The 19,409-nt window shown below is 42.8% G+C and overlaps 1 protein-coding gene across 1 annotated transcript in view; it reads right to left on the bottom strand.

The window, feature by feature from the left end:
• Positions 1-377: 377 nt before the first annotated feature.
• The window catches only part of ABHD5 (abhydrolase domain containing 5, lysophosphatidic acid acyltransferase), a 45,038-nt gene continuing 26,006 nt past the window's right edge, over positions 378-19,409 (bottom strand). Inside the window, exons 5-7 of the mRNA XM_065397760.1 lie at positions 17,175-17,286; positions 12,904-13,090; positions 378-2,532 (exon numbers count right to left, since the gene is read on the bottom strand). Coding sequence (XP_065253832.1) covers positions 2,443-2,532; positions 12,904-13,090; positions 17,175-17,286 — 389 coding nt within the window. The 3' untranslated portion in view covers positions 378-2,442. The remainder of the gene's footprint in view (positions 2,533-12,903; positions 13,091-17,174; positions 17,287-19,409) is intronic.

Below are 19,409 nucleotides of genomic sequence, written 5' to 3'. Positions count from 1 at the left end.
AGAACAGGATTACATTCAAAACTGCAGTATTAACCTTCAGGAGGAGGAGGAGATCTAACATTTCCTTTCATCTTAGAACAAACAAACACAAACAAAAACATTTTCTTTGTATGCATAGCCAGAGTTCTGAAACCTTTCAGTTACCTGTTAACCTATACTCAAGTCTCCAGTTCAGCACCAAGTAATGCTAAGAAGTTTGAGACATGTAAAAAATTAACACATCCTTTACATTTCCTCTTTACACATTTTTGGACATTTTAGCTCAATTTCTGTAATTAACCTCTAGGAATCAAAAGTAGTCACACAAGTATCTTTAGAAAAGCAACTGCCAATAGAAATATTCTTAGCAGAAAACACACACAAGCGTTTAATGCAATTTTTTTAATAGTGCAAAACTTACATAAACAGTGATTTTTACTAGCACATTGAGTAGGAAAAACAAGGGCTATTTAGAGAAATTTTCATGTTTGGCATAAAACTTTTCTCCCCTTCCTTACATCCTTAGATGTGACAAACTGGAGCGCCCTACATTAATGCTATCTGAAAGTATTAAGAATTTGTTCCACCTTTTACTGGTTAGAAAAGAGACACCATATATTTTGGTGTCACATTCTGTACGTAATTGCAAATGTTCAGCTGAGTTCAGTTAATCAATGCAAATTAGACTGATAATTAAGGAAAAAAACTATTCACCAACAAGGCATTCATTAACCAATCAGTCATGCTGCTATTTAATTTATGACCTATGTACAAAAATGTATGTGGTGTTCTGTATCTCCATTTTGAACACCGAATTTTAGAAAATACAGTTCTGTTTTATATAAATCTGGATTTGCTAATTAAAGATGCTATTTTATTTACTAATTTATTGCAATTAAATAATTTAGATGTATAGTATTAAGTACCACCAGTCAAGGCAATCGCAAGGACTGTTTGATGTTCTCATAGCACCATGTAAGTAAACATCTCCTTGAGGAGAAAGACTGTGCTCTACTGAAATACAATCTACATATAACAAATCTTCTCATAATCATAATATGGAAAGCAAAGCTATCCAGAAATTCTTTTTAAACCTTTAGAAGGTGATAACATTAGTTAAATATTTTATATAACAAATCAAGTTACTTTCAGTAGTTATTCCAACAATCAAATGGAAATCAAAAAGTTTTATGTAAACTTGCTTTTTAAAAAATAAAACACCACATAATTTGGCTTTAAAGTGTCAAAGTACTTTGTTCAAAGTATTTTACTGAGCACCTGAAAACTAATGTCAAACTACACTTTTGTAAAGAACCAGAGAGTAGATTTGCTCCAATTGTGAAATACTGAATTGTTCAAACACTGCAGAAGGAATTCCTAAAACAAGCTACCGTTTACTTCATTGATATTATTTATTCCAGTAATATCCCTTCCTATAAGGGTGCTATTAAGATCCAATATTCTGTTGCATTTCCAGTATTTCCAGACTAGTTTCAGTATTCCAAAAATTTGTATTTGTGAGAAAATGGTAGGCTTAATCTCGAAAGCGAAAGATCAGGATTAATCTCATTAGTCAAAATGGGTAATTCTAAAATCATTAGATTTGGGCTGGCAACAGGCCTTGTGATAATTGTATCAACATAAAAATAGGTTGTGCAACTAGCAGGCCACTTCTGTATTTCCAGCCATTGAATTCTATAGATAAAATATGTTCATGGAAGCATGAGTGTCAGCAACACCATTGTCTCTTAAAACTGAAGTTCCCTAGGAGATTAGACACATGAAAGAATGTCTTGTGAAGAATATAATAGAATCCAATAGGCAAAAAAGTACCGTAAGCTTCAACGCACCTTATGCCCAAAGACAAGCTGTGCTAATTATTTTGGCCCTGCCACTTTCCAAACACCCGCTTCATAACCTGTCATCATGCCAAAATACAATGTTAAAATATTGTACATAAAGTCTTGGGATCGAAAGAGAAGAAATATTTTAATTTCACATTCTTACTATGAATGCATTGGCCTACCAAGTATGAATGTTTATAAAGTCATACCTTTATACAGTATATTATTTATATAATGGCTGAGTATAGACATTCTTATGTAGATTTAGAATGCAACATAATTTAAAGTGTTCAAAATTTTGCAAATTTCAATCAACTAAATTTTTTTTTTTTCAGTTTAAAAACTAGTTATTTATATTTTCACTATATCAGACAGGCAAACAACATCTCTAAATATTTAAAGACAAGTCTCAAAGTAAACTGTACAAGGTTTCTATTTAAAATATTCCCCACTCAAAAGGCACTAAGTGGTTTAAGTGTGCAGGTGACTTCTTGGAAGAAACTGTGTGCAAACAGAGCCTGCTTGACTAGCTCTGCATGCTTTAAATTTTTGTAATGTTCTACAAAGTATTGCTGGTAAACGGTATGTATGATCAGACTTTATAAAGAGCTGAATTCAGTCAGTGCACAGAATCACATATCTCTTTTACTTTCTGATTGAAGTCTTCAGGTTGATCAGCATACACATAATGACCAGCCCCAAGGATAGCCTAGGAGGAGGAAGTAGAAAAAGAGAAGTCAGAACAACAAGAATGTCAACAAATCCTGAAACATTAGGACATGGGAAAAACATACATTAGGAAAAATAAAAATAAATAAATATCCAAACCTTCACACATAATCATGAGTCTGTTATTACATAGTGAGAAGGACATACTGTCCCCCATGTCTGGTCATACTGCAAGTTCCTTTGGTCACCCTGAACAAAAACGCCAGGCCAGGATTTCCAAACAGGTTTTTACACCTAAATCAGAGACTTGATTTTCAAAAGGATTGAGATCAATGGGAGCTGGTAGTTGCTCATTACTTTTGAAAATTTTTAACATTTACTTAAGATGTCTAAATGTGGATGTAGAAGCTTATATAAAACTTTAGGTTCCTTTATTTTAAATCTTGGCGCCAGCTCCTGTACATTACAAGTGCTAATACACCTCTACCCCGATATAACCCGACCCGATATAACACGAATTCGGATATAACGCAGTAAAACAGCGCTTGGGGGGTGGGGGTGGGGGGCTGCGCACTCCGGCGGATCAAAGCAAGTTCGATATAACGCGGTTTCACCTATAACGCAGTTAGATTTTTTGGCTCCCAAGGACAGCGTTATATTGGGGTAGAGGTGTATTAAAATCAGACAAATCTAACAAGCGTTAGAATGTGCATTAGATGAGAACATTGATTAAAAAACTGACAGCCTATTGCACTCAATCCATATTGATTCAGCTGTGAGACTGGCTTCCAGCATGAGGAGGTAACAAGCAACTGCAAAGGAGGTGTAAACTGGGGGGGGGGGGGGGGAAATAGGAAGAAAGTTGGTCCTCAATAGAAAGAACAATCATTACATGTAAACAAGCTTTACATGTTAAGCTTTCTACCAAAATGCAGCTCCAACTCTCCCCAAAAAATCTGGACAGTGGTTCTTTGGCTCCTTCCCATCTAAACACTTACAGAATGTCTGAATGTTTTTCATCTCTTATGAAACGTATGCTCCGGGAAAGACTGAAAGAGCACTACAATAGATGATTAAGAACTGACTGAGGGCTTTAATTGCTGAGGAATCTCTAGACTGTGGCAACAGCTTGTTTGTCATTTCAACCCTCTAAATTAACTGCTATGATAATCAGGGAAAAGTCAAGTCAGATGCTGAAAATCACACCTGCTGGCACCCTCCTGAATAGTTTTTTTTTTTTTTTGGTAAAATTATCTAAGGGCCATTGCAACCACACCTGATATTTCTGTAATTTAGTTCTCTCCATGCCCAGACTGGTAAAGCAGGCCATTTTACAGTACTCTATGGGAAAGGCACCTGAACAATTTCCACTTAATTTTATATTGAAGCCATTATCCTCTTTTGAGCCTCCCTTCCCTGAAATTACAATTCACTTGCACTTCGGAGGGACAATTACTGTTTTGCAATTTCTAACTCTCTAGGAATCGAGACAAGTTATCTTAAGAGAAGAGAAATACTAGGAAGCTACAGAAAGTCACAAAATAAAATTTAATTAGAAATAAAGAGATCTAGTTAGATACTAAAATAAGCATTGCTAGGGAGACACTTTACCAAGAACGGGAATATTACCTACAAGGAGACATTGGAAGAAGCCTCTCTCTCACCCTAAAGGATGCCTTTCAGTGTCCCCATTTTTCTTTCTGTGTTGCATTTGCCTTTTATAACCCACCTCTTGGCTGACAAAATGTTAACCTGAATTAGAATAGGACATTAAATTAGCTCTCCTGTCCCTCAGAAAACCCAGACCAGATTGGTTATATCTGTTTGAATGACTCATGCATGTCCTACCCTTCTACTCCCCACTCCCTAACTGTAACTTCTGTTATAGGAAGTCTGCTTGTTAAGCAATAACAGATAACTTTTGATAAATATATTTTTATTCACAAACATGTGTCACCATTTCAGGAAGAGGAGAAATGCTCTATAGAAGGATTTGACTTTCCCTATCCTCCTATGCTGTATTGGGCGGTATTTTTGAGTGAATTATAAAACCAGGAAATTAAGAGAGAAAAATCTCATCTTGTCCACACTCCCTTCTCCCTGTACCTACTTCTGATACACGTGCATAGTCATTACCATCTTTTGTTCAACTTAATGACCTACAATATATTATGTCCAGAGCATGTTTGGGCAAGTTACTGGTCAGTCACATCCGGAAGACCACATAGCAGTAATATGATATCCAGCACACTCCAAGATGTGACCAACTCAAAAAAGTAATTCGTACATCCATATTCAACCGTCACAGCTGTCTAGTATGATTTTGAATATGAATGGTAATAGTAAATTTCATTTAGTTCCTTAGAAAAGTGGCCAATGTGTGTGTGTAAATATTAATCTAGGATGTAAGCACACACATCTGAAAGAGTAGCTCTCCTCACATATATAAATAAAGCCACATTGGCTGGAAAGACAAAATTGAAGATTTCTGCAATGATTGAAATGAGGGCACTTCCAAAACTTCAGCAGAAAACAGTTACCACTTATAAAAAATGCACACACTACACAAAACGGATTTATCTGGGTTTAGACCCCATTGGGAGTTGGGCATCTGAGTGCTAAAGACAAGCACACTTCTATGAGCTGTTTTCAGATAAACTTGCAGCTTTGGGACAAGTGATTCAGACCCTGGGTCTGTGTTGAAGTGGACTGGAGTGTCTAATTCAGCAAGACAGGGTGCTGGAGTCCTGTCGCTCTTGGGACTGAGAGGGACCAGACATCAATCCAGGTTCTCCCCATCTTTCTAAATAAGTCTCTCATATTTCAAACTTGTAAGTAAAAAAGCCAGGCAAGGCGTCTTAGTTTTACTTTGTTTTCTCAACTTGTAAATGTACCTTTTACTAGAGTGTTTATCTTTGTTTGCTGTACTTTGAACCTAAGACAGAGGGGGGTCCTCTGAGCTCTTTAAGTTTGATTACCCTGTAAAGTTATTTTCCATACTGATTTTACAGAGATGATTTTTACCTTTTTCTTTAATTAAAGCCTTCTTTTTAAGAACCTGATTGATTTCTCCTTGTTTTAAGATCCAAGGGGGTTTGGATCTGTATTCACCAGGAGTTGGTGAAAGGAAGGAGGGGGGAAGGGTCAATTTCTCCTTGTTTTAAGATCCAAGGGGGTTTGGATCTGTATTCACCAGGAGTTGGTGAAAGGAAGGAGGGGGGAAGGGTCAATTTCTCCTTGGTTTAAGATCCAAGGAGTTTGGATCTGTATTCACCAGGGAATTGGTGAGAGGTTTCTAAAAGCTTCCCAGGGTAGGGAATGGTGGCAGCGGACCAGAACTAAGCTGGTAGTTAAGCTTAGAAGTCCTCATGCAGGCCCCCACTCTTGTACCCTAAAGTTCAAAGTGGGGATACAGCCTTGACATGACAAGACAGACCTGTCCTCGCTTACAGACAACCCCCCAACCTAAAGCAAATACTCACCAGCAACCACACATCACTGAACAAAAACACTGACCCAGGAACCTATCCTTGTAACAAAGCCCGATGCCAACTCTGTCCACATATCTTTTCAAGTGACATCATCATAGGGCCTAATCACATCAGCCATACCATCAGGGGCTCGTTCACCTGCACATCTACCAATGTGATATATGCCATCATGTGCCAGCAATGCCCCTCTGCCATGTACATTGGCCAAACCGGACAGTCTCTACGCAAAAGAATTAATGGACACAAATCTGACATCAGGAATCATAATACTCAAAAACCAGTGGAAGAACACTTTAACCTGTCTGGCCATTCTATGACAGACCTGCGGGTGGCTATCTTAAAACAGAAAAACTTCAAAAACAGACTCCAACGAGAGACTGCTGAGCTGGAATTGATATGCAAACTAGACACAATCAACACAGGATTAAATAAAGACTGGGAATGGCTGAGCCATTACAAACATTGAATCTATCTCCCCTTGTAAGTATTTTCACACTTGCTTCTTATCAAACTGTCTGTACTGAGCCATCTTGATTATCACTTCAAAAGTTTTTTTTCTCTTACTTAATTGGCCTCTCAGAGTTGGTAAGACAACTCCCACCTGTTCATGCTCTTTGTATGTGTGTGTATATATATCTCCTCAATATATGTTTCACTCTATATGCATCCGAAGAAGTGGGTTGTAGCCCACGAAAGCTTATGCTCTAATAAATTTGTTAGTCTCTAAGGTGCCACAAGTACTCCTGTTCTTTTTGCAGATACAGACTAACACGGCTGCTACTCTGAAACCGAACACTACACAAAATGATTGGAACAATTATCACATTGAAGATTCCTTGATTAAGTAGTATGTAAATTTAGACTGTAAGTATTTTTTCTTTACAAAATACATTTCATTAGAACACTGTGGAGTTCATACTTTTTTAGACAGGAAAGATGGCCTTATGTTTAAGTTCCTGGACTGGAAATTAGGAAGAAATGTGGCTCAGTTCTGAATGCCACAACCAAACTTCCTTTTGACTTGAAACTAGTCACTTACTCTCTCTTGAGCCCCAGTTCCCCCACATGAAAAAAATGGAGATAAAAAAAGAGTTATTAACCTTTCTGTAACTGTTTGTCTTTGAGATGTGTTGCACATATCCATTCAAATATAGGTGTGTGTGCACCCCAAGCACAGTTACTTGAAATTTTCCCCTTAGTGGTATCCACTGGGTCGGCTCTAACACCCTCTGGTATCAGGTGCTCATAGTGCTGGTATAAGGGGCCCTGCCAACCCTGCCCTCCTTCAGTTTCTTCTTGCCAACCGCCTCTGAAGAGGGGAGTGAGGGTGGGTTTTGGAATTGACATGTGCAACGCATCTCGAAGAACAACAGCTATAGAAAAGTTAGTAACCGTTTTTTCTTTGAGTGCTTGCACATGTCCATTCCAATGTAGGTGACTCACAAACAGTTGTCCCATAGGTGGGTTTGGAGATCAAGTGCAGGCTGACTGTAACACAGCCCAGCTGAAACTGGCATCGCCTCAAGCCTGTTGTGTAATGACATAGTACATTGTGAAGGTATGAACTGATGACCAGATGTCCTGAATTGGAACATGTGCTAAAAAAAGCAGCGGAAGAGGCTTGAGAACTTGTAAAGTGAGCCGTTAAATTAGCTGGGGGCGAAATGTACGTGAGGGTGTAATATGCCTTGATACACTAAGTGATCCACGATAAGATTCGCTGTTCAGAAATGGGGAGACATTTCATCCTTTCTGCTATTGCTATGAACAGCTGAATGTATCTGCAGAATGGTTTGGTACTTCGTATTGTAGAAGGCCAGGGCACACCCAACATCTAATGAGTGGAGGCGCTGTTCCTCCCTGCTCTCATGTGTTTTAGGGTAGAACACTGGCAGGAAAATTGTTTGACTCCAATGAAAAACTGTTATACAACTTTCAGGACGAATGATAGGTGCAGTCGCAGCTGGGCTGTGTCCTTAAAAAAAGACAGTGTATGGGGGCTCTGAAGTAAGAGCTCATTTCTCTGAAACCTGTCTGACTGAAGCGATGGCCACCAGGAAGGCTACTTTCCAAGAGAGGAGTAACAGTGAGAATGTTGCCAGTGGTTCAAACGGGGGTCCCGTGAGTTTTGACAGGACTAGGTTTAGATCCCATGGGGGGTGGGATTCCTAACTTGGAGGAATATCATCTCCAGGCCTTTGAGGAACCAGACTACCATGTCATGTGAAAAGATAGAACAGTTGTCGATCTTGGAATTGAAGGCCAAGATGGCCGCTAGATGAACCTTTACTGAGGAAAAGGCTAGTCCTTGCTATCTTGGCGAAAGCAGGTAGTCTAGAATGAGATGCAGAGAGAACTACAGAGGCAGGGCCTGTCGTTGTGAACACTAGCTGGAGAACCTCTTCCATTTTGACAGGTAGGTAGCTCTGGTGGAAGGCTTTCTACTGCTCATTAGGACCTTGCGGACTTGCTCTAAGCAAACTTGCTCCTCTGGATTCAGCCATGGAGCTTCCAGTCAGACAGGTGCAGCGACATGAGGTTTGGGTGCAGCAGTCGACCAGGATCCTGGGATATTACATCTGTGTGCGACAGGAACTGCAGGGGTGTCTCTATGGACATGCCTAGCAGGATGAAGAACCAATGCTGCCAGGGCCAGGAGGATAACCCACGCTCAGTCCCGCTTGATCTTCATCAGAAACTTGTAGATCAACGGGATAAAAGTGTGAAGGATAAAGGAGTGAAAGCATAGTACAGGTGCCTCGTCCATGGTAACAGGAACGCATCTCCGAGAGACCCCAGTCTGTGGCCCCTCAGGGAACAGAACGGATAGTATTTCCTGTCGGATCGGGTGGCAAACAGGTCTATAAGGGGAATCCCCTGCCGTCAGAAGATGTCCCTTACAATGTCTGGATGAAGAGACCATTTGTGGTGAGAGGAGAAAGACCAGCCGAGGCGATCTGCTAGCTGGTTCTGAGTCCCAGGAAGGTAAGCTGCTTCTAGAGTGCGATGCAGAGTACCCACAGGCAGAATGCTTCCTGGTATGGGGGGGAAGAACGTGCACCATCTTACCTGTTTATGTAGAACATAGCCATCGTATTGTCCGTGAGGACTGAAAGAGATTTGCCTGTCAAGTGAGGTAGAAACACCTGGCATGCTAGACATACTGCCCTGAATTCCCTGACATTGATGTGCAGGGAGAGTTCTTCTTGGGACCAAAGGCCTTGGGTTCTGATGGGTCTTGAGTGGGCTGCTCAACAGAGGATTGATGTGTCACATTCCAGGGACAGGGATGGGTGAGGTCTTGAGAAGGGTACCCCCGTGCATACCGTGGGGCTGTCCAGTCAGCATTTGTCCAGTCATGAGATGAGGCTGAGACCGTGAGAACTGAGTCCACGTGATGGTGAGAGAGGGAATAGACCCGGGCTAGCCAGGCTTGCAGGGGTCTGAGTCTTAGCCTTGCGTGCTGCACTACATATGTGCACAACGCCATGTGGCCCAGGAGACTCAGGCACTTTCGTACGGTCGTGATTGGATAGCTTTGGAAAGATCGTATCAGGGATGCAATCACGATGAACCGGTTGTTTGGAAGCAGAGCCCTCGCTTGCATTGAGTCGAGTTTTGCCCCTATGAACTCTACCCTTTGGACCAGGACCAGGAAAGTTCAACAGAAGGCCCAATACATAGAAAGTTAATTGAAGGAGATGGATGTCGGCCTCTACTTGAGTTCTGGACCCTTGATCAGCCAGTCGTCCAGGTATGGAAATATATGGATTCTACTGCCAGACATTTTGTGAAAACTTGCAGAGTGGCCAAAAGGGAGCACTGTGAACTGGAAGTGACTTTGGTTCACTACAAATCTTAAGAAACATCTGTGACCAGAGAAGATCGAAATGTGGAAGTAAGCGTCCTTTAGATTGAGGGTGAAATACTAATTCCTGGGATCCAGTGAAGAGATGATGGAGGCCAAGGAGACCATGCAGAACTTCAGGTTCTTTAGAAATCGGTCGAGATTGCGCAGATCTAAAATAGGTCTGAGACACCCCCACATGGCTTTCGGAATTAGGAAATAGTGGGAATAGAACCCCTTTCCTCTCAAGCGAGAGGGAACTTGTTACACAGCTCCCACCCAAAGGATGGACTGGGCTTCTTGTTCCAACAGGAGCTCATGAGAAGGGTCCCTGAAGAGGGACAGAGAGGAGGGGTGGGAAGGTGGGGTGGGCAGGAATTGGATGGTGTAACCCAGTTCTATGGTGCTGAGGACCCATCCGTCTGAAGTAATCTGGATCCAGGCATCCAGGAAATAGGAAAGCTGGTCGGAAAATGGAGGGGGGGGGGCGGTGTAAGCTGGATGCAGTGTAGAAGAGATTGTGATGTCAACCTCGATCGTCTCATCAAAAGGAATGCTTTGACAACCTGGGGTGCCTGGGGGCTGACTGAGTAGGGCCTGTTGAGGATGACTGGGATGGGGCCTTCACCTAAACCCTCTGTTCCTTCTCTTCTGGTGGCCCTGACAGGCTGTTTGAGGGAAGTAACGGCTTGGCTACTGCGGCCTGTATTGCTTCCTGACACCTGCTAGTATGCAGAGCCCTGGGGATTTCAAGGTCACATGGGAGTCCTCCGAGAAGAGCGACGATCCCTCAAATGGGAGGTCCTGGATGCTCTGGATGTACCTCCTGAGGGAGACCCGAGGATTGAAACCAGGAGCTCCTATGCATTGTCACCGCAGTCACCCTCGATCTGGCTGTGGAGTCAGCAGCATCCAGGGCTGCTTGCAGGGAGGCCCGAGCTACAGTTTTCCCTTCCTCAATTAGGGAGGAAAACGCCTGTCTGGGGGAGAAGATCCTTGAATTTAATCAAGGATTCCCACATGTTGAAGTTGTAGTGCCCCAACAGGGCCTGCTGGTTTGCTATACAAAGTTGCAGGCCCCCTGATGGGTAAGCCTTGCACTCCAAGAGGTCTAGCTTTTTAGGTCCTAGCCTTTGGCACAGAGCTCTGCTGTCCCTGGTGGTCTTGCTCATTGGGTGCCACAACCACCAATGATCCCGGGAGGGATGGGGGTGGAGAAGAGGAATCAACACCCCTTGGCCGGAACAAAGTATTTACGCTCTGATCATTTCGCCATCAGTGGAAGGGAGGCAGGGGTTTGCCACAGGGCTTTAATAGAGTCCATGATGGCATCGTGTAGCAGCAGAGCCACTCTGGATGGGCCTGCTTGTGACAGAATATCCAGGAGGCCGTGTGTCACCTCCTTAACCACCTCTGTTTGGACCTCTAGGCTTGAGGCTACCTGTTTTAGCAGGTGCTAATACACCTTATGGTCATCTGGAGGTGGAGAGACCCCAGGTGCCACTGTGGCCTCACCCAGAGAAGATGAGGAGGAGGCTAAAGCCTGATGGGGAGCCTCAATTGGTCTCAGTGTCTGCAGGCCTCAGTGTCTGCAGGAGCTTGCAGGGCTTCCTCTTGGGGTTTGGTGCAGTGTTTGGTACCAGAGTATCTCTGTGCAGTACCAGGGTGCTCTAGCCTCCGAGATGACCGAATAAGAGCGTCTTGAAAGGTACTTTGAGGTGGGTGAAACCCCCAACGGTTCCAATAAGGCCACTGCATGGTGGTTGGGTCCCCTGGATACGGTGGCCATGCACCCGGAGGCCCCGATTAACCTAGTGCCATGATGGAGTGGAAATGGCCCAGGGAGCAGCGGGGTTGGCTGCTTTGGCGGGGGAGTACACTTCTGCCTCCGAGTCTGCTGAGGACTAAGGTGCGCTGCAGAGACCAGGGCGGTGCCATGCCACTGGGTGCCAGAGAAGGCTGCCTAGGGGCCCTTGAGGATCTCAGCAAGGGTTCCCCCTTGGACATCTGACACAGTTCTGGTTGAGGTGCTGGCGTCGATTCCCTGCTGCTTAGGGGCACTGACGGTGCCAAGTCTTGACCCTCCAGGGAGCCTAGTACTAGCAGAGTTAGAAGATCCTTTGCAGCTGCAAAGGCTTCGGGGGTCGACGGGACAGTAAACTATCCGGTACTGTGGTCCTGAGTGGGTGTCGTAGGACGTGCCAATACTGGGACTGTGGGCACCTGGCGATGTGGCACCAGGGATGGAGAGAGGCCCAGCACACGTCTCGCCCTCTCCCTGTCTCTTTTGTCCTTTTGCACCAGAGACCGGCTCTTCTCCTGGCACTGGCGAAGATGATCGGTGCCGAGTCTCAGCGCAGCTCTGAATCTGTTCTTAAGCTGCCTCCATAAGGAGGACATTCGAAAGAGCAGTCCTTCTGGGTCCGGGGCTTGAACTCTTTACAAATTTGGCAATGGTCTTTCCTATGAGCTACCCCTAAGCACGTCAGACAGCTCGAGTGCGGGTCGCTCAAAGGCACAGACTTCCTGCATGACGCACAAGGCTTAAACCCCAGTGACCGAGGCATGCCTCAGTACTGGGACAAATGACAACTCTGCTATCTAAGAGCGGAGTCGTCCAATCTATGTAAAAACTAACTACTAAAAATTATGAGCATTATTTACACTAAAAGGTTAGGAAAGAAGAGATTGCCTAAGCAACGAGAGGTTTCAGCAACCGTCACGGGCGGTAAGAAGGAACTGAAGCAGGGTAGAGCCCCTTATCCTGGTGCTATGAGTGTGCGACACCAGAGGGTGCTAGAGCCGACCCAACAGATACCACCAAGGGAAAGATTTCTGGCAACTTTGCTTGGGGCGTGCACACACCTACATTGGAATGAACATGTGCAAGCACTCGAAGAATACTTATCTTCTCCCACCCTTTTTCTGGTATAGAAATCAGATCAGATATCCTATCCAGAGTTTTAAACTGTAAGACTACCATTCCAGGGCTGGCACCAAATAGGACGAAGAATGGATACAATCTACACAAACCCATAAAAAGAAAAAACAAGGGCTAGAAAAATTCACTTACTATTGTCTTTACGTATGAATTTGGTCGCAGAGACTGGATGGTACTACCAGAATTGCCGTCTATACAAGAACGTGCTCCATAAATCACAGTGATCGGAATATCTTGATGCATGTGAGCGATCCGCTGTAACATTGGCCTTTTTGCCCATCCATAAGGAACAGTCATGTTCTTGAAAGCAGTTTCACCACTTAAAATGTCAAATGAAATAAGTGCAAAGTAACGCACATTAGAAACAATAAACTCAACTATACATACAAAATTATGGAGTCTAAATTAGCTGTTACCACTCAAGAAAGATCTCAAGTCATCGTGGAGAGTTCTCTGAAAATCATCTGCTCAATGTGAAGTAGCAGTGAAAAAAGCTAACAATGTTAGCAACCATTAGGAAAGGGATAGATAATAAAACAGAAAATATCGTAATGCCACTATATAAATCTATGGCACACCCACACTTGGAATACTGCATGTAGGTCATGGTAGTCTTATCTGAGAAAAGATAATAGAATTGGAAACGGTACAAGAGAAGGGCGACAAAATGATTAGTGGCATGGAACAGCTTCCATATGAGGAGAAATTAAAAAAGCCTGGGATTGCTCCACTTTAAAAAGAGATAACTTGGGGGGGCAGAGGGGAGGGAGATATATGACAGAGATCTATAAAATCATGAGTGGTGTGGAGAAAATGAATAGAGAAGTGTTATTTACCCCTTTACATAATACAACAACCAGGGGTCACCAAATGAAATTAACAGGCAGCAGGTTTAAAACAAACATAAGGAAGTACTTCTTCACTCATGCACATTGAACCCGTGGAACTCATTGCTAGGGGATGTTGTGAAGGCCAAAAGTATAACCAGTGTTGTTGCCAACTTAGCTACTTTGTCAGTAGATTTAGCGACTTTTTAGTTTCCCTAGCGAGAAAATAAGTTTCAAAGTGACCAGTGACAAATCTAGTGACTTTCACTGCCAATTACAGTGACATTCAAAGAAGTCACCAATATGTATAGTCACAAAATCATTCACAAGCAGCTCAATAGTGTTAATAAAATCCAATCCATGCTATTATTATTATTATTATTATTATTTTTTACAGATTTAAAAATGTTATTAAAGCTAATGTTAAAATTATGTAATACATCGGTTATGAAAGAGTGTCTGTACATCTGGGTATAATGCTTAAATTATCAAAAAGTACAAATGTTGGTTTAAAAGTAATACAATATATATAGTACATAATCAGCAATAACCCAAATAAGATTAATAAATTTAACTACTACATTCTGTTGCACACCAAGTCAATGTTATTATGTCTCAATTGAGCATGTCCTCGGAGGGAATCGCATTCCAGGGCTTCTTGGGCTGAGATCACTATAATCTGCAGGTGAGGAAACAAAGTTTGTGGAGGTTAATTAAATAATTTGCTAAAGCCAGGCACACTTTGGAGAGAGCAGCCCATTAGCCAGACTTGTTTTTACCCAAATGTGTTCTTTGTTGCTGCTCTGTAGTAGGTAGCACATCCCAGGTCAGCTGGGGTTGATTAATTTCAGCTAAGTCTCCCTTTCTTGCCAGCCTGGATTTGAGTTGACAGGTTAATGAAAGGAAGAGCCCAGAGCCAGGGGGAAGAGGCATTCACCTGACCTGAGCTCGATGCTTCAGGGAGCCAAGAAAGTAGATTTAAAAACAAAAATCTGCTATCCGGACCCCTTCCCAATCCCACCGCTTCCAGGGTTTGATTTTTGAAAACAGCTGGGCTGCTAACCCCAGGCCAAGCCAGGGAAGGAGTAAAGGGGAGCTGAAATCAAGCAAGCTCCACCTTCGAACCTGTAGTAAGAGCTTCATCCCTGGAGGCACGGTGCCCCCCGCCCCATTGGGGCACCTGGTCCTGTCTCATCCCACCCCACCTTCCATCCGTGTGGCTTTCCTCACTGGCTAACCTGCCTCCCGCGCCCTGCCCGCTTTATTAGCGATCTTCCCCTGCATCACAGGATGCACTACCTACTACGGAGCAGCGAGAAAGAATACATTTGGGTAAAAACAAGCCCTGGCTAATGGGCTGCTCTCTCCAAATTGTGCCTGGCTTTTGCAAAATATTTAATTAGCTTCCATAAACTTCTTTTCCTCACTTGCAGATTATAGTAATCTCAGCCCAAACAGCCCTGGAATGCGATTCCTTCCGATGACATGCTCAACTGAGACATAATGACATTGACTTGGTGTGCAACACTATTGAGCTGCTTGTGAATGATTTTGTGACTGTACTCACGCCTGAGCACACATTTTTAATATAAACACACACACACACACACACAATCAATTCTCTGGAAATTTTATTTAGTGACATTTCTGACTCCTTTTGAGTGCTTAAACAGCTACATCTAGCGACTTTTCAGGGTCTGTCTGGTGACTTCCTGCTATGTGAAATTGGCAATATGAGATTCTGGGTTCAAACTGAATTAGGTAAGTTCATGGAGGATAGGTCCATTAATGGCTATTAGCCAAGATGGTCAGAGATGCAACCCCATCTCTGCATGTCCCTAAACCTCTGACTGGGTGGGCCTATACAACAGGGGATGGATCATTCAAAATTGCCCTGTTTTGGTCATTCCCTTTGAAGCATCTGATACTGGCCCCTATTGGAAGACAGGATACTAGGCTAGATAGCCAGCATGGATTGGGAACAGCCAGCATGGATTTGTAAAGAACAAATCACGTCAAACCAATCTGATAGCTTTCTTTGATAGGATAACGAGCCTTGTGGATAAGGGTGAAGCTGTGGATGTGGTATACCTAGACTTTAGTAAGGCATTTGATACGGTCTCGCATGATATTCTTATCGATAAACTAGGCAAATACAATTTAGATGGGGCTACTATAAGGTGGGTGCATAACTGGCTGGATAACCGTACTCAGAGAGTTGTTATTAATGGTTCCCAATCCTGCTGGAAAGGCATAACGAGTGGGGTACTGCAGGGGTCTGTTTTGGGACCGGCTCTGTTCAATATCTTCATCAACGACTTAGATATTGGCATAGAAAGTACGCTTATTAAGTTTGCGGATGATACCAAACTGGGAGGGATTGCAACTGCTTTGGAGGACAGGGTCATAATTCAAAATGATCTGGACAAATTGGAGAAATGGGCTGAGTTAAACAGGATGAAGTTTAACAAAGACAAATGCAAAGTGCTCCACTTAGGAAGAAAAAATCAGTTTCACATATACAGAATGGGAAGAGACTGTCTAGGAAGGAGTACGGCAGAAAGGGATCTAGGGGTTATAGTGGACCACAAGCTAAATATGAGTCAACAGTGTGATGCTGTTGCAAAAAAAGCAAACATGATTCTGGGATGTATTAACAGGTGTGTTGTGAGCAAGACACGAGAAGTCATTCTTCCGCTCTACTCTGCTCTGGTTAGGCCTCAGCTGGAGTACTGTGTCCAGTTCTGGGCACCGCATTTCAAAAAAGATGTGGAGAAATTGGAAAGGGTCCAGAGAAGAGCAACAAGAATGATTAAAGGTCTTGAGAACATGACCTATGAAGGAAGGCTGAAAGAATTGGGTTTGTTTAGTTTGGAAAAGAGAAGACTGAGAGGGGACATGATAGCAGTTTTCAGGTATTTAAAAGGGTGTCATAAGGAGGAGGGAGAAAACTTGTTCACCTTAGCCTCTAAGGATAGAACAAGTAGTAATGGGTTTAAACTGCAGCAAGGGAGGTCTAGGTTGGACATTAGGAAAAAGTTCCTAACTGTCAGGGTGGTTAAACACTGGAATAAATTGCCTAGGGAGGTTGTGGAATCTCCGTCTCTGGAGATATTTAAGATCAGGGATGGTCTAGACAGTATTTGGTCCTGCCATGCGGGCAGGGGACTGGACTCGATGACCTCTCGAGGTCCCTTCCAATCCTAGAATCTATGAATCTATAGACCATTGGTCTGACCCAGTGGGGGCATTCTTATAAGAACATCCTTTCGATTGAAACTTAGCTCCCAAGTGTTCAGCCAAAGTTAAAAAAAAAAAAATTAAAAAAAAAAGAGAGAGAGAAACAAACTCAAACTTGGTGGACCTAAAATTAGGATTGCAAAGAGATAAATGAACAAGCAAAGTTCAATATTGTTTTGCTTTTAAAATTAACACATTAAATGCTAGCAGCCTAACAAACAACCTTACAATAAAAAACCAGTGTGCGTGCATTACTGGGGGCACTGAGGGAGGAGAAGGGTGGCGGTTGAATTATGAAACAGATTAATTTCAAAAATATTTTGGCAAACTTATCACCTGGGTGACTGTACGTTGCAGTGGTAGATATATTCAGTCACAGTGTTATCATCAAACATAGAGGAATATTTTCGCTTAAAGTCTGGTCTTAAACGCTGTACAAGGCTTAATCCTGTTAAAAAAAAAGTTTAAAAAATAATTATGGGGGAGCTGGTAGTGACCTCCTTTATTTAGGTTGACTAACACTTTCCCATTATAAAAAGGTCCTGGAGGTTGTGGCTGAGATAATTTTGGACAAGTCACCATCTCCCCTTCCATCATTTGCGTTCCTTAGGAAAATTCTGGCACCATGTATGATATCAAAACAAATGGACACAAACATTCTAAAAAGAATGGGCACCACACTGCATCAGAGCAGCAGCCGCAACCCCCCAACCCACACACACACACTGTATGGCGAAGGCCTGAGAGCAGCTGCAGCAGAGAGGGAGTAAAGAGGTCAAGATAGAGGAACTGGGCTGGGCCAGGCTCCACTAAGCCAACTCTCCAGACCCAACACATGGCTCCAACAAACCATTCCCCACCCTGAGGACTCTACATGGGGTAGGAGCACCCCAACTCCTGGCAGGGAGGATGTGCTGGAGGAGATAGCCAGGCCAGGTTCCTTCCTTTAACTCCTGGACCTTGCATATGGCCTGAGTGGCTCATAACCCCCTCTTGGAGGAACAGCCTTCTCCTGTTGCCAGCTAATTTATTTAGTCCTGTAGCTCAAGAGGTAGACGTCTGGGCTGGAGGTTTGCTGGCTGAACCCTACTGATGATGTGGGAACTATAGTACACCTCTACCCCGATATAACGCGACCCGATATAACACAAATTCGGATATAACGCGGTAAAGCAGCGCTCCGGGGGGGCAGGGCTGCGCACTCTGGTGGATCAAAGCAAGTTCGATTTAACGCGGTTTCACCTATAACACGGTACGTTTTTTTGGCTCCCGAGGACAGCGTTATATCGAGGTAGAGGTGTAATTGAATTTAAGGGTTTTTTTAAAACCTTTTTCTTAAAAAAAATTCTCTAGGAAATTACATACAAAAACTACATTATAAGAACAACATTATTTTGGTTGCAAAACCAAGCACTTGAAAATTAGGGAATGTCACAATTAAAGTTGTCCATGCAATCCTCATTCTGTCCTTTTGTACAAATTAAGATATTGTTCTTAGCTTTCTTTTCATTTTCAAGTGGTTGACTTTGCAACCTTAAAAGAACGTTATTTTAACATATTTTGTATATGTAATCATACGACTCAGAGTTAGTCTAACTCTACTCTCAGTGAAGCCAATAACCATTTTACCATTGGCTTCAATGATAGTAAAGTTAGGACACCGCTGAGTTGTTTTGAAAATCCTATCCATAATCCACTATTAAATGCCTTTTCCAGTATCTGGGGCATGAATGAGGGATTGCTGGCTGAAGGTCAACCCAGATAAGACAGAATTGGTGCTAGTAAAAGGGGGTAGCAAACTGAAGACATGTCGAAGACTATCTCCATCTTTAACTGAAGATGTGACCTCACCATTTATGACTTGGGTTTATAATCTGAAGGTAAGGTTCAATCCTCAAATGCTGGTAAACAGTCACAGCAACAGCAGTGATCATAATGCTGCTTCCCCCACCAGTTTCTGGCTAAAGGGCTATGACCATTTATGTAGACCTTGTCACCATGATCCATGTTGTTATAACCTTGAGATCAAACTATTGCAATATACTTTATGTAGGGTTACACTTTAAATCAGTTCAGAAACTGAACCTAATGCAATAGGTTGCAGCTCACTTATTAAGTGGAGGTTTTAGTTATGAGCATGACACCAATGCTCGGTTATTTACACTGGCTTTTCGTCGTATTCTACATAGAGTTTAAAGTGCTGTTTTAGATTTACACCCCAAAACTGGCTTTGGACCTAGTATTTGAGAGACTGCTTATTTCTGTGTACCATCCTGCTACAAATGAAGTGCCTGCACTTCAATAAAGTGGAGACTACCAGCAGGGCATTTTCCGTGGGTGGCCCAATTTTGGAATGCACTTTCCACTCTGTCATAAGTCCAAGTTTATTGATCTTAAGGCGACATTGCCAAATATTTTTCCTGAAATGTAGGGTGAGAGAAGGAAGCAAAGGGCTGCGATATATTGGTGTGTGCTGAGATCAGTGGTTGGAGTGTAAGGGTCATCTCCCTTTTCAGTTTTAAGACGACTTCTGTATTTGCTTTTGTTGATCAAGTCGGTTTGTATTTTTAA

Source organism: Emys orbicularis, chromosome 2, assembly GCF_028017835.1.
Source record: "Emys orbicularis isolate rEmyOrb1 chromosome 2, rEmyOrb1.hap1, whole genome shotgun sequence".
Taxonomy (NCBI): domain Eukaryota; kingdom Metazoa; phylum Chordata; order Testudines; family Emydidae; genus Emys; species Emys orbicularis.
Note: the sequence above shows the minus strand (reverse complement) of the source record. Positions and strands in the feature narration are given on the sequence as shown.